Genomic DNA, 15248 nt, shown 5'->3' with positions numbered 1-15248 from the left:
GTGAGTTCTAGTCTTGTCTTTGGCACAAAAGCCAGCTGAGTGAACTTAGGCCAGTCACTCTTTTTCAACCCAACTCAATTCACAGGGTTGTTTTGGGGGAAAGAGGAGGAGGAAGGAATAGTAGGTATGTTTGCCACCTGAAGTTATTTATAAAAATAATAAAGAAGGGATTAAAAAAAATGGCACGGTCTTAGAAGGACAGCTTTTAACCAACAAAAGAAGAATCAATATAGCAACTTAGGTATCTTCAACTAAAGGCTTATCTGTTACTTCAAACTTTAGCTCTTCATGTGCCCTCATGGAATTCTAATCTTTTGATGAAATGTTCTCGCACAGTTACAGTTCATCCGGAACTATAATAACGTGCTTTAAATGCTCCTCTGTAAGTTTCTCATTTCAAGCCCTTTTTTTGGTTCATTGTTTTCTCCTCCTTATACAGGAGAAGAGCACGTTTCTGCCAACATTTCCAGTCACAAATCAGAAGACTGTAACGCTTTGGGAATATTAGCCAGTTTGCATAAACCTTCAGGACTACAATTGTCGGACAGCTGGCAAGCATCAATACTGATCTATTCAAGCAATGATAACGAGACATCCTCAAACACCACTACTGTGATTTTAAAGATAGCCAATTATCCTGAACACAGAGGTAAAATTTTGCTATGACTTTTTGAAGGGCTATTGACCTGATACCCTCCAAAAACATGAGATTTACATTCAATTTGGAGGAAATAGCTTCATGCACTGCTAAACAAATGCAAGAGAGGTCTTTTCTGAGGTCTCACAGGGCAGTGGGCAGTTCCTAACCGCTACAGCAGGGGTCCTCAAACTATGGCCCGGAGACTGGATGCGGCCCATCGAAGCCATTAATCCAGCCCACGAGGGATCACAAGGCTGTCCCACTTACCTCCCCCCCCCCGGCCCCATCCACCTTTTGGAGGCCGAGGAGGCCAAAAACGGGCCTGTTTTGGGTTGGCAGAATGGTTTGGAGGCCGAGGAGTTCAAAAATGGGCCCAGCCTCCAGAGAGGAAGGAGGGAGGGAGAGAGACGCACCCCCCCCCCAAGGTAACTGAATCCCTTCACTAACCTGCTTTCCACCGCCCAGGAGCATAACAAATTAAAGTTTAATTTGTGTGTCTGGTTTAATGGACTGCTAAATTGGCTACACCCACCCGGTCACATGTTCACCTAGCAATGCCCACCCAGTCACATGACCACCTAGTTCACCCACTCAGTCGCATGACCTCAGCCAGTCCGCCCTCCCAACAGTCTGAGGAACTGTGAATTGGCCCCCTATTTAAAAAGTTTGAGGACGCCTGCGCTACACACACTGCTCCATCCTAAAGCGATCACAAAATATGTATTTTTAAATTAGTATTTAGTTTGAATGGTGGCACAGAAGGGTCATTCTTTAAGCAATGTGGGAAGAGGCTTTGGGATTTGAACTCAGAAGGCACCTGGCCACCAGATAATCTCTGATGTCTTAACTTGAATAGACAATTCACTCAATCTAATTAGGACAGGTTAAGCATGCAGAATTGTGTTTTGTGAAACAATTGTATGTTCGTTGTTTGGGGTTTTTGTTTCGATTCTGGCAGTCTGACCGAGATAACTTCATGGTGAGAAATTTCTGATTATGAGAAAAGTTTACTTGGTGAAAAGCTTGTCACCCTTTGGCTCTTTCTCTTGAGCAGGGGTGTTGCACCTGCCCATGGGGTGCTTGGATCTGGCCTGCGGGACCTCCCTGGAAACAGCAAAGGACCAGCCCGTGGTGCCTCTGCCAGCAAAAACGGAGGTCAAGAGGGCTGACTGGCAGAGGGCTAGCAAAACAAACTAAAAACAAAAGAAAAGGAGAAATGTTTCTCCTTTTGCATTTGGGCATGCAAGAAGGGACAGAAAGGAGAAAGGGAAACAGGAAAGACAAAGAAAAAGAAAGATGGGAAGAGAACAAGGAAGGAAAAATAAGGAAAGAGGGGAAGGAAGAAGAAAGGAGAAGAGGGAAGAAAGAAGGAAGGAAGGAGATAATGAGAGTTAAGGGAGGGTCTGAAAGAAGTCCTGCCTTAGCACTTGACCACCACAGGTGCTCCCGACATGGGTAACGTCAAACTGGCCACGCCTACCCCGATCACGCCCCCCCCCCCAGGTCAAATATAACACTGATGTGGCCCTCAATAAAATTGAGTTTGCCACCCCTGCTCTTGAGCTTTCATTCCCATAGAAAGAGTTGTTCCCAAGAAGGGTTCAGAAAGAGTCAGTAAACAGTGAAAGAGTTTCTCAGGTTTCACTTCCCCAAACAGCCCCAGGTTTGTGTTCTGCAATAACGGTTTCTGGATTGTTCTCCCTCACTCATCCAGTGACGTTTGAAGCAGGTCACCATCTTTTTAACTGGGCATTTGCAGGAGAGAGAGAATGTTGAGCAGCTGTTGGAGTCACAGGTATCAACTCAGGGGTTGATGAATCAATTTTGAGATTTAGCTCTTACATCACCTCCCATCAGAAGAGTCCAATGGTGGGAGATTCAATTTTTTTTACTACCGGTTCTGTGGGTGTGGCTTGGTGGGCGTGGCTTGGTGAGCATGGCAGGGGAAGGATACTGCAAAATCCACATTTCCTCCTGATCAGTTGGGAGTCGGGAGGCAGAGAATAGATGGGGGCGGGGCCAGTCAAAGGTGGCATTTACCGGTTCTCTGAACTACTCAAAATTGCCACTACTGGTTTTCCAGATCTGGTCAGAACCTGCTGAATACTACCTCTGGAACAGTCTACTGAGGATTGTATCTTAGTCAAGCTCAGTTGGATTTTTTCTCCATTCCCTTTCATATTTCAGGATACAAAATATTTTCAGTGGCCTACATCAGGAATCTCCAACCTTGGCAATTTTAAACCTGGAGGACTTCAACTCCCAGAATTCCCCAGCCAGTTTTGTTGGGAGTTGAAGTCCACCAGGCTTAAAGTTGCCAAGGTTGGAGACCCCCAGCCTACAGGATGAAACAGTGCCAGCTTGGGTTTCTCAGGCTCCTGATGACCTACCTCTCTGTTTCTTTCTAAAACTACTTTGTCTAAGAGTTGAGGCCTGAAACTCATCACTCGAAATCATTAAATAAACGACTGTGAACCAGAACAATACAATACAATAGTAGAGTTGGAAGGGACCTTGGAGGTCTTCTAGTCCAACCCCCTGCCTAGGCAGGAAACCCTATACCATTTCAGACAAATGGCTATCCAACAGTTTCTTAAAGACTTCCAGTGTTGGGGCATTCACAACTTCTGGAGGCAAGCTGTTCCACTGATTAATTGTTCTAAATGTCAGGAAGTTTCTCCTCAGTTCTAAGTTGCTTCTCTCCTTGATTAGTTTCCACCCATTGCTTCTTGTTCTACCCTCAGGTGCCTTGGAGAATAGTTTGACTCCCTCTTCTTTATGGCAACCCCTGAGATATTGGAACACTGCTATCATGTCTCCCCTAGTCCTTCTTTTCATTAAACTAGACATACTCAGTTACTGCAACCGTTCTTCATATGTTTTAGTCTCCAGTCCCCTAATCATCTTTGTTGCTCTTCTCTGCACTCTTTCTAGAGTCTCCACATCTTTTTTACACCGTGGTGACCAGAACTGAACGCAGTATTCCAAGTGTGGCCTTACCAAGGCATTATAAAGTGGTATTAACACTTCATGTGATCTTGATTCTATCCCTCTGTTGATGCAGCCTAGAACTGTGTTGGCTTTTTTGGCAGCTGCTGCACACTGCTGGCTCATATTTAAATGGTTGTCCACTAGGACTCCAAGATCCCTTTCACAGTTACTACTACTGAGCAAGGTACCATCTACTGTACCTGTGCATTCTGTTTTTGTTGCCTAAATGTAGAACCTTGCTCTGTAGAACACAAGTTTGATTTGATGTTCAACTAAATCCACCTTAAAACTTATTACATTTTTTTGTCTTCCCAAAGAACTAGTCTATGTCACATACTACATGGATAACAGCCTAACGAATCCATATTTGCAATGGAAGAAAGCAGGAATGCCCGATTTTCCTTCGCAGGTGCAATTGGAGCAAATAAGAGATGCTGAGGTACAGTATCGTGCATTTGAGAAATGGCTCTTCGTGAAATCGGACCCAGGCCCTACTTATTTGAGAGCATATGTTTCTGAATTTAGTGAGTTGTTTCTTAAGTATGTTTTGTCGCCCTATATCTCTGTCGCATGAAAATTTACTTCAAAATAATCACCATGGCATTGTATACATGTTTATGGTACAAACCAGAAAACAAACAAACAAACTTTTTCCACTGATGTACAGAAACCATGCTAGAAACCATTTGTTTAAGCTAATTTCCCCTAAATTCATCCAGCTGTGTTGGATTTCAACTCCCACTCATGGTTGGGGAAAGCTTATGTAATAGGGAAGGGAGGCAGGAAGGCAGAGAAGAAAGGAAAGTATTAAAATATCCAGGTATAATAAACATTAATAACATTTTTCTATAGCTTTGAGTGATATATATGAACAGATGATAGGATTAACTGCTTAAGGTTTTAGCTCAACCTTGCAACCATCTTGCACATCTCCCATCTAAAAGCTGAGGGGGAAGAGGCATTTTTACTTCTTTCCATTGATTGTAAGTTTAAACTCTGCAACAAGGCTCTGACTACCACCTTGCATATTTCCTGTACTGTATACTCTTTTGAGCTGCCTTTTACTGGTCCCTTACTTCAAACAGCTTGTCCTCCTTGTATGCTGAATGTCGGTACTCTTCTGCTGAATTAGACCCAGTGCAGCGTTCCCTTTTTAACTACGGCCTCTTGAATATGTGTGAGAACTCATAAGCAGAGCCTGGCAGAGTGGCTGGATTGTATATTTAGAGGCAGACTGCTTCAGTCAAAAGAAATTCCATTTACTTTGTTAGGTTCATTTCATGTTTTTGTAAGGTAGAACGTAAACAAAACTCTCTGTTCTCTCCATAGCATTCATAACAATGTATGCTTCTATCACAGTTTTTCAATGAGTCCTATGCATTAAAGAATAAGCCCCATTGGATGCAGACATACTTACTTCTGAATACATTTAGGGTGGCTCTCCTTTGTTTATTTAAAAAACACAATACTTCAAATTCTACAATTTCTTTAGTAGAAAAATAAAACGTCTAAACCTCCAGATCTTTTCATTTAGCAGCCCTTTTGAACATTCTGCTTTTCATAGCCACAAAGAGCTCCCTTGAGAAAAATTCTGAAAGAAAATTCATATTTGGCTGTCAACCTCTTGCCTCGCTTCCAATCTCTTGGCTCCATCGTCTGCTCAGCTCTGCTCTCATTTGAACTACTACAAGAAATACTCTCATTTGCAAAGTCCTTCAGTGGTAAAACTTCAGAACCTGAGTTTATTTTAATATTTGTATGAACTGGTACCCTTCCATTAGAACATACTGTAGCATAATAGAGTTGGAAGGGACCCTGGAAGTCTTCCGGTCCAACTCCCTGCTCGAGCAGAAGACTCTATACCATTTCAGATAAACAATTGTACAGTCTTTTTTTTTTTAAGCCTCCAGTGATGGAGCACCACAACTTTTTGAAGGCAAGTTGTTTCATTGGTTGATTGCTCCATTAGGACATTTCTCCTTAGTTCTAGGTTGCTTCTCTCTTTGGTTTGTTTCCATCTATTGCTTCTCATCTTGTCTTTTGATGTTTTGACCCCCGTGTCTATATCTGACATTATGATAGTTAGTTTATTCTCCAGATGTAACAGATATGTTGTTATTCCTTCTCCCCAAGCAATTAATGGAACTCCAATTCTGAAGGGAGGCAGCGCCACAGTGCTTCAAATAAAAAAATTGTCATTATTTTTTCCAAGTTACATTTTCTAGAATGCTTTGTGGGGACAATCAAAACAGCATTAAGCTAATATATGTCTGTAACACCACTAGCACCATGGAATGATCTCTAAATGAGAGCAAACTTGTCCCCAGTGTACTCACCTATCCTCTGTATCTCTTCTGTCTTGTCCCGTAGAAATAAATCAGGGTGTTGTCGCAATCTGATTCATTCCTTTTATGCTAACCAGATGTTTTCTCCTTGTGGCCCAGCTTTTTCACGGATCTGACACTATGGAAAGGATTATGTAAATGTTTATGGTAATAGATGTCTTGATCAACAAAGCCAGAAGGAATGCTTCCCCGTGGATTTTATTTTTGATCTTTTCCCCATGGTCTCCTGTTAGGACTTGCTTGGCACTAGGGAATCTAAGCACCACCCGAAGCTGCTCAGTGGTTCAATGCAAATTGGGCTTTTTTTTAAAAATACCAAGGAAGGTGTTGCAGACGATTGTAGCAAAACACAGAGAAAATTTCTGAGGAGAATTGGAAATCAGAAATGCTGGCCTCAGCGTCCCTCACCTATTGGGAACAATATTTGTTCTTGGGAGTCACATGCCAACTAGGGGACGAATTTGAAACAAATAGGTCTTAGCAAGAAATAGATGGGGCCTCCCATCTCTATTTCTCTCTATTTCTCTTCTTTTGACGTCTTATGTCTCCCATGTTCTCTCCACTAACTATACACATAAGTGGCAGGATGCAGGATCAATTGGCTTTGCCTCCTCTCTGCTTTTTTTTAATGTGCTTTTTCTTTTGTAGTGCCTGCCCGTTGGAATGACCTTCCCCATATCCATATGTGGTTATATATAGTTGGCCCCATCCCCCCATCCCAGCCAAATTGATTGGAGTACTTTAGGGGTGAAATCCTCCCTGTTCGGCCCTGTTCAGCCAAACTGGTAGGGACGATTGTCCTTGGTTCTGCGAACCAGTAGTAAAAAAAAAAAAAGCTCACAGCTGAATCACGTGATTGTTGGAAGCTTTTTTTAAAGCTTTTAAAAGCATTTTCCCTGAACCAGCAGGGGGGAAAATGCTTTAAAAAGCTTTTTAAAAAGCTGAAAGGGGGGGGGGGAGTTGGCCATGCCCACCCAGTCACATGACCCACTACCACCACCAAGCCATGCCCACAGAACCGGGGTCGGGGAATTAGATTTCACCATTGGAGTACTTGCATGAAAGGATGTAATATAAATTTGGGGTTCCTGATATAATGAGATGTTGCTGGTGGATCATACACCACCCAGAGCCATAATTATTCAAGTTGGGAAGCCATATACATTTCTTAAACAAGTAAATAAAATTTGGAGGCCATTATATGCTTGCTAGAATTACACCTCACCTTTCCTGCAGGTGGTGTGTATAAAATTCTCCCTCCCATTTTTCCTCACCATCACAATCCTGACAGGGAGGGAGATTGGACTGAAAGAGAACGAAGGGACCCTAAGTCAGCCAATGAGCTTCCATGGGTGAAGAGAGATTTGAAGCTGGCTTGTCCTAGTCTAATATCTGAATTCACAGGGGTGTAAATGTAATACCCTTCTGTAGTTCTTTAAGTCAGCTGCCCCTTATCCTGGGATTGCATCCCCTGAAGCAGCTTTTGGGCCTGGTGAGCACACATTCTGCAACGAGTTAAGAAAAGAGGTAAAGATTTCTCCTCCAGATGATCATAATAGATTTCCAGAGTTCAACTTAAGAAGCTCGTTGAACTTCCCAACAGCCATATTTTTAAATGAAGGCTTAAACATAAAATATCTCATGTAAAAATGCAAAAGCCACCCCAATTACAATGAAAGATGTGAGTACAAGAATCAAAGTGGCTTTTTTTGAGGTCAGGAGTCTCCAAAAACGGCAACTTTAAGACTTGTGAACTTCAACTCCCAGAATTCCCCAGCCAGCATAGCTGAGAATTGAAGTCCATGAGTCTTAAAGTTGCCAAGTTTGAATACCTTCTGCTTTAGATGATGGTCTTCTACTGGTAACTTTCAACTTGGTTATAGCAGTGCAACTCATATGTGACAATGAAGTTCTAGATAATGTTCTCCAGCATCTCTTGCCTTTTAAAAAATCAAATCTGTTTCTTAGGACCCTGTGGTGAAAGGACCATTTCCACTACCTGCAAAAGACCATTTAGTGCTGAAGCAAGAACTTCCAATTCCAGCTGTTTTCCTTCTTCATATTTGTGCAAAGCCTCTCTCTGCTCCCAACCAGGTGGGTGCTCTCTTATGCCACTTTTGCTTGCAAACACCGAAAGTTTAGTAAGGTGGAAACTAAATGACTTTGTTTGTTTCTTAGCCTGACTTCACTCTGGAGTTAGGAGAGGCTGGAGGATTCTTGGCATTCTTTCAATGACTCCCACAGTTCTTTTATTATCCTTGATCAGCACTATTTGATCCAAAGAAGGTTTTTACACTGCTGTGCACCAGATGCTGCTTTTTTCTCTGGCAAAGTATACCCTTGTACTGAACCTGTAAAAACTTTCAAGGTTAGAAAGGAAAGAGGCAGGTTTCCAGCCAAAGGGAAAGCATGGCCCATAAAGCATCTGTGAAGAACTTTGGCCCATCTGGCTGTTGAACTACAGATCTCTGGTTCTCTCCCCGCTGGCAGTGCTTGCTGTTATACTCCAACAATGTATGAAGGATTAGAGGTTTTCAGTCCTTGCTCCAATAACTATCATTGAGGTGGTAAATATATGTCTTAGGGATATCTGGCTACTCCTAAAACATGCACAGGATAGACTTTTGTAGGCCTAGAGCAGCAGTCACCAACTGGTGGTCCGTGGACCACAAGTGGTCTGTGAGAAGATTTTGGTGGTCCACAGAAAAAGTATTTACATTTTTTATATTGCACTAAATCAGGGGTCCTCAAACTACAGTTCCTGGGCTGGATACATGCAATGAATGCTTGTTTTGCTGCAGAGAGTCTCCCCCTTTGGGGTCTTTTTGTGCAGGTCAGAGAGGGGCAGAAATTCCAACTTGGGGTCTGCTTCAACCTGCCGGTGCGGGGTTTTGGAGGGAAGGCTAGAGGGAAATGCCACTGGTGGCGAAGAGCCGGAGGGCCTTGTTCCAGTGGGATTGCAACATGGTCTGGAACTGGCTGACCATCTCAGCCCGCTGGGCCTCCAGGCACCGGTACCTGGCCTTGCACTCCTGCAGGTCTTCCCTCTGCTTGGAAAACCTCTGCTTGTAATCCTCAGTGAGGTGCTTTTGCTGAGCCTCTTCTTTTGCCAACTCTTTCTCATGATGGTTGCTTAGCCCAACAACTACTTCCTGTTGGGACCGTAAGGAGCCTGGTCAGGCAGGCAAGGAGTGGCAAGTAGAGGCTGGCGAGGCGCCCCTTGACGTGAGTGACACCGAGTTGGCCCTGCCCACCCAGTCACATGACCACCTAGCCTCGCCCACCCAGCCAGTCATTAGGCAGATCATATTAGTGCTCCGCGGGATTTAAAATTATGAATTTAGTGGTCCCTGAGATCCAAAAGGTTGGGGACTCCTGGCCTAGAAGACAAGCAGGTCTCGGAGAATAATGTCCGGTTTGCACTAAAAAAGCTGCACTCCCCAAGATAGCAATAGTAGTAACACTTAGACTTATACACGCAAATCAGAACCAACATATCTTAAAGTTATATTTTGAAGTGACAAATCCACCAAAGTAGATTTTATTATTCTGGACCATTTGGCCCATCGTCTCCTGTTTTCTGTTTTCATGAGCTCTAAGCAAAGCTACCAATCTGTATAAGAAGCAAAGATAGCAGGATGGCTTTTGTTTCAATATTTGTTGTTTGTTGGTTTACTTCTATCTTAGATGTGAACAAGGTATAAGGCTGTGTTGGGTTTTGATGAGCTTTTGTCCTGTGCCAAGCCCTTACAAAAATTCAAGAATTTGACAAAAAAAATGTCCTAAGGTGTTTTTCTTAATGCGGCAAAGAGCCCCTGATAGCAAAAGACAGTCATCTAGTACATACAATATCTTGTCCTGCAAAGGATTAACACTCTGCCCAGTCTTGAGATTGGGAACATGCAACCGTGATTCACAATCACGAGGCAGCACATATTTGTGGCTTACCTCGATTCTGCATTGCAGATGGTAGAAGGGGCCACAAAGGCGTGTGAGTAGCAGTTGCAAGAGGATTCCTCACTACAGCATTCTGCAAGCTGCTGTATTATTTGTCAATTCAAAATCCTGGACATAAAATGTTTCAACTTCTACCCTCAAAACGACGCTATAGGGCACTGCACACCAAGACAACTAGGCACAAGGACAGTTGTTTCCCGAAAGCCATCACTCTGCTTAACAACTAATTCCCACAACACTGTCAATAATTTACTAAAAATGTATTACTATTATTCTTCTCTTCCTTCCTAGTGCCTATCTCTTTCCACTAATGACTATAACCATGTTGCTTGTATCTTTCAATTTACATGGTTTTTATTTGATTCCTAGTATGATTTGATAGCTCATTAGTAGCCTTGACTATCACTAAGTGTTGTATCTTTAAATTCTTGATGAATGTATTTTATTCTCCTTTTGTACACTGAGAGCATGTGCACCAAAGACAAATTCCTTGTATATCCAATCACACTTGGCCAATAAAGAATTCTATTCAATTAAAAGATGTTAGGAAGTGTTGTAAAGGAGAAAGCATCAAGAAACAGCTTGCATTCTCCAAGGGTGTGAGATGATACTCCAAAGCTGTGCTCCTTTATTGCATACAAATTACCGTAAATGCATGGTGGGCGAACACAGTCAGTCTAACATTCCACTTAATCAATTCTAAATGCTACTTGGAAACTCTTCTAGTAAAATCCAAAGCCTGGTTAGTTTCCCTGGTTAGTCAGCCATCCTTCAAGGCTTCGTTATTTGGGTGAACTGATGTGCTTTCGTTTCTCCCAAACCTAAAATGAATCAATCCACACAGATTAAATAACCTGAACTGAACCTCAGCTCATATTTTCCACGCATGCATTATTTAGTCTAAGCAATTCTGTCTTGGCAGGTGATTGGTGTTCGTTTCATTGATCTCATGAAAGGACAAGTTCTGATAACATGGGATGACAGCTGTGTGAATTCAAAGTAGGTCATTTTCAAGAAATCCATCATTGTTTCCCTTTCATTCATTTTCCAGATAAAATACTATTCATTTAAAAGCTATTTTTAATTTTGCACACTGTACTGTTTCTTTGTTAGCAAGCAACTAGCTGGAAATTTTCTTCCCATTCAGACTTCTAACCTCCAGTATGGTTACATAAGGCTACAGGAACCCAAGGCTGATGAATACTTCTCAGCTCACCTTGACTTGCATCTATGGCATTAAAGATGTTTGAATCATATAATATAGGAAATGGCTTGTGCTATTTGGGACATTTTCAGGAAAGACTTGAAAAATTTGCCTCTATCATATTTTCCCCAATAATCCTTTTTATTAGAGGCAAAGCTACCTTCCACAAGTGAAAAAAATCAGAATTAGAATAGAACTGGAAGGGACTTTAGAGGTCTTTTAGTCCAACCCACTGTTAAAGCAAGAGATACTAAACCAGTGATGACGAATCTTTTCTGGCTCTCGTGGCAAAAGCGGGGGGAGCACGGGGGGGTCGTGTGCAGGTGTGCCACACCCATAATGCTATGCACACGAAACAACCCCCTCCCCCGCTTTTGGTGCGTTTTTTTCGCTTTCCCCAGGCTCCAGAGGCTTTCTAGGAGCCTGGGGAGGGCGAAAACAGCCGTCCCAATCCTCCCCTCCGGATGGCAAAAAATGGACCTACTGGGAACCTGGAGTTCGGGAATGGTGACTTCCAGTTTGTCCGTAGGGCCAATTTTAGATCTCCGGAGCCTTCAGGAGGCTTCCATAGGTTCGCCATCCTGGTACTATACCATTTCAGACAAGTGACTGTCCAGTCACTTCTTTAAAACCTCCAGTGATGAAGCACCCACAACTTCTGATGGCAAGTTGTTCTACTGGTTAATAGTCCTCACTGTTAAGAAGTTTCTCCTCAATTCCAGGTTGCTTCTCTCCTTGATTAGTTTCTGTCCATTATTTCTTGTCCTGCGTTCTGTTGCTTTGGAAAATAAATTGGCCCCCGCTTCTTTGTGGCAGCCTCTCAAATACTGGAATGCTACTATCATGTCAACCCTAGTCCTTCTTTTCTCTAGACTGGCCAAACTCAAATCCTGCAACCATTCTTCACATGTTTTTGTCTCCAGGCCTTTAATCATCTTAGTTGCTCTTCTTTGCACTTTTTCCAAAGTCTCAACATCTTTTTTGTAATATGGTGACCAAAACTGGATGCAGTATACCAGGTGTGGTCTTACTAAGGCTTTATCAAACGATACTAATACTTCACATGATTTTGATTCTGTGCCTCTGTTTATGCAACCAAGGATTGTATTAGCTTTTTTGGCTGCTGCTATAATACAATCCTTGGTTGTATAAACAGAGGCATAGAATAATAATAATAATAATAATAATAATAATAATAATAATAATAATAATAATAATAATAATAATAATAAGATAAGAACAGAAACTCTCATAAGAAGTCCTTGTCTTACAACCATCCATTCAGCGACCATTCGAAGTTACAACAGCACTGAAAAATGTGATTTATGACCAATTTTCACACTTGTTGCAGCATCCCAAGGTCATGTGATCAAAATTTTGGCACTTGGCAACTGGCAGGTACTTATGCTGACTGTATTGTCCCAGAGTCATGTGATTACCATTTGTAACCTTCCCAGTCATCTTCTGACAAGTAAAGTCAATGACAGGAGCCAGATTTGCTTAACGACCGCATGAATCACTTAACAGTTGCAGTGATTCGCTTAACAACTGTGGTGAAAAAGGTTGTGAAATGAAGATCAACCAACCTCGTGTAATAACAAAAAATTTGGGATCAGTTGTGGTTGTAAGCGAGGACTACCTATGTTTCTCAACCTTGACAACTTTAAGGTGTGTGGACTACAATTCCCAGAATTCCCCAGCTAGCCCAATGTACTAAAGAAATGTCTTTAGTTTAATCAGGATAGTTTAATCTTCTCCCATCTACCAGCAAAATTTATCAGTAGCTTTAATAGAGCGGTAGCTCACAAGGTGAAGACACTGGGCTGATGATTGGTAGACTCATGTTGAAGACCTGGCTGCTGCTGCAGGATGGGATGAGCTCCGTCACACCTTCCATCTCCTGCCAACCCAGCAGTAGAGCAGGCAACCATGAGTAGATCAATGGGTACCACTTTGGTAGGCAAGTTAATGGGGATATGAAAGGAGTCCCCAAGTAGGTATCCCCAGTGAAGTCACCAATCAATCCTTTCAAGCTAGAAACACTTTGGTGCGCCTGACACAACTGTAGTAGTAGCAATAAGAGCAGCTTTAATATCAAACATGTATTTATCGATCTCAAAGGCAGCTCTTTGTCTAATACATGAGAATAGATTTCTTTATATGTATGTATGTATGTATGTATGTATGTATGTATTTGTGTTACAACCCCAGGTATGCCCAAATATGGGAGGAAGCTCACTCTCCCTCTTTCTGTCCTTCGGCTCATTACAGAAAACCATCCAGGCAGAAAACCATATTTTTATTTTTAATGTTGCCTTTTTATATTTGTGTTGTATTTGTGCTGATAAATAAATAAAGAGAGCCTAGTATAGATCTGTTTCAAGCTATTTAGCTCTCATCAGCTAGCCATATTCTTACTGGGATTTGAACCTGGGCTGTATTACATATTAGGCAGCAGTCTTAGCCACTAAGCCACAGGCTCTCCTCCTTATGTAACACAAATACATACCTATTTCCCTGGCTCAGCTGATAAGGAGGAGAGCCTGTGGCTTAGTGGCTAAGACTCCTGCCTAATATGTAATACAGCCCACGTTCAAATCCCAGTAAGGGTATGGCTAGCTGATGAGAGTTAAATAGCTTGAAATAGATCTATACTAGTCTCCCTTTATTTATTTATCGGCACAAATACAACACAATATATATATTGCAATTGGTACTGTATGATGCAGAGACATACTCACCGTTTGGATTCTCTCCTTGTTGCTTTTTAAAAAAGGTGTTTGAGAAAATACTTTAAAATTCTCTATAGTCTTTTCCTAGAAACCCCTTTACTCTGAAAAAACAACAACCCTGTAACCTTGTGATCAATATGCATGTGTATTTTCACACAGGTGTTTGAAAAAATTTGAAGTGGTGTTTTCAGTGGATGGGAAAAAATACCACCAAATCAGTGTCAAGGACAGTATATTTACAATGTTAATCTACAGCCCAGGTAAAAAAACAAAAACCACAAATGTAATTTCAGTTTAAAACCTCAAGCATACCTTTAGAATTTAATTGGAAACTACAATTCTTACTAAAACTATTTACAATGTTATTTATTATTGCCACTGTATTTCCTATTAAAACCCTAATCATTAATAGAAATTTGTTGGTTTGGGAAGGAAAGCTTTCATTTTAAGCCTTTTTCTAAATCAGGAAAGTAGGTTTCTTTTCGAACAGAGTCTTTAAGATCTTCCCTAAAATTCTGTTTCGGGATTGCTGATCTAAGGATTCCTTAGATCCTTATTTAGTGAAATATGTAATGACAAACTTCATTTCCATCCATAATGTTTTGAAGCCTCCAGAGGCAGCTTATGGGAGGGAACATTTTTAAAAGGGAAATTCAAGACAAATGATAAACATATGCATAAAGTATGCATAAAGTATGCATATTCTTTAAGTGTCTTATATCGAAACTTAAATTGATTTTTGAACTGAAGGAAAGATTAATAAATTTCTGCATGATATCTTCTGGGGGACAGTTTCTTGAATTTAAAGAGGGGAGCCTGCAGTCCTTGCCACCCACAATTTTCAAATCTCAGATATCCTGTGTTGATAGCAATAGCAATAGCACTTACACTTATATACCGCTTTACAGTGCTTTTACAGCCCTCTCTAAGCAGTTTACAGAGTCAGCCTATTGCCCCCAACAATCTGGTTTCTCATTTTACCTACCTCGGAAGGATGGAAGGCTGAGTCAACCTTGAGCCGGTGAGATTTGAACTGCCGAACTGCAGCTAGCAGTCGGCTGAAGTAGCCTGCAGTACTGCACTCTAACCACTGCGACACCTCAGCTTGATAGTCATTTAGATCTTTGATGAAAGGGGCCTGCCTGTTTCACGAAAAAAGGGATGCTACAGAGGAAATGTAGCCCCACCTACTATTGATATGTAGCTCCAACAAATTTCCCTACTCCACTTTGAAAGTCTCTTCAATTGTATCGGAGTGCAAATCCAGATGCCTATATCATTCAGATATTCTGCTCCACTGGTAACAAGCTTTCTTCATTGTATTGTAATGCAGAAAATCATATTTAAGATATAAATGGATTGGCACATTGATTTCAGGA

The 15248-nt window shown here is 41.6% G+C and overlaps 1 protein-coding gene across 2 annotated transcripts in view; it reads left to right on the top strand.

Moving 5' to 3' along the window:
• The window catches only part of IDUA (alpha-L-iduronidase), a 64008-nt gene that overhangs the window by 46545 nt on the left and 2215 nt on the right, over positions 1-15248 (top strand). For both annotated transcript variants that reach the window (XM_081940693.1, XM_081940694.1), the window contains 5 exons: positions 440-649; positions 3949-4070; positions 7945-8070; positions 10856-10932; positions 14029-14129. In XM_081940693.1, the coding sequence (XP_081796819.1) occupies positions 440-649; positions 3949-4070; positions 7945-8070; positions 10856-10932; positions 14029-14129 (636 nt within the window). The remainder of the gene's footprint in view (positions 1-439; positions 650-3948; positions 4071-7944; positions 8071-10855; positions 10933-14028; positions 14130-15248) is intronic.

This window comes from Natrix helvetica (assembly GCF_964273705.1).
Source record: "Natrix helvetica genome assembly, chromosome: 2".
Taxonomy (NCBI): Eukaryota; Metazoa; Chordata; class Lepidosauria; order Squamata; family Natricidae; genus Natrix; species Natrix helvetica.
The sequence above is the reverse complement of the archived record's forward strand: the minus strand, read 5'-3'. Positions and strand labels throughout refer to the sequence as shown.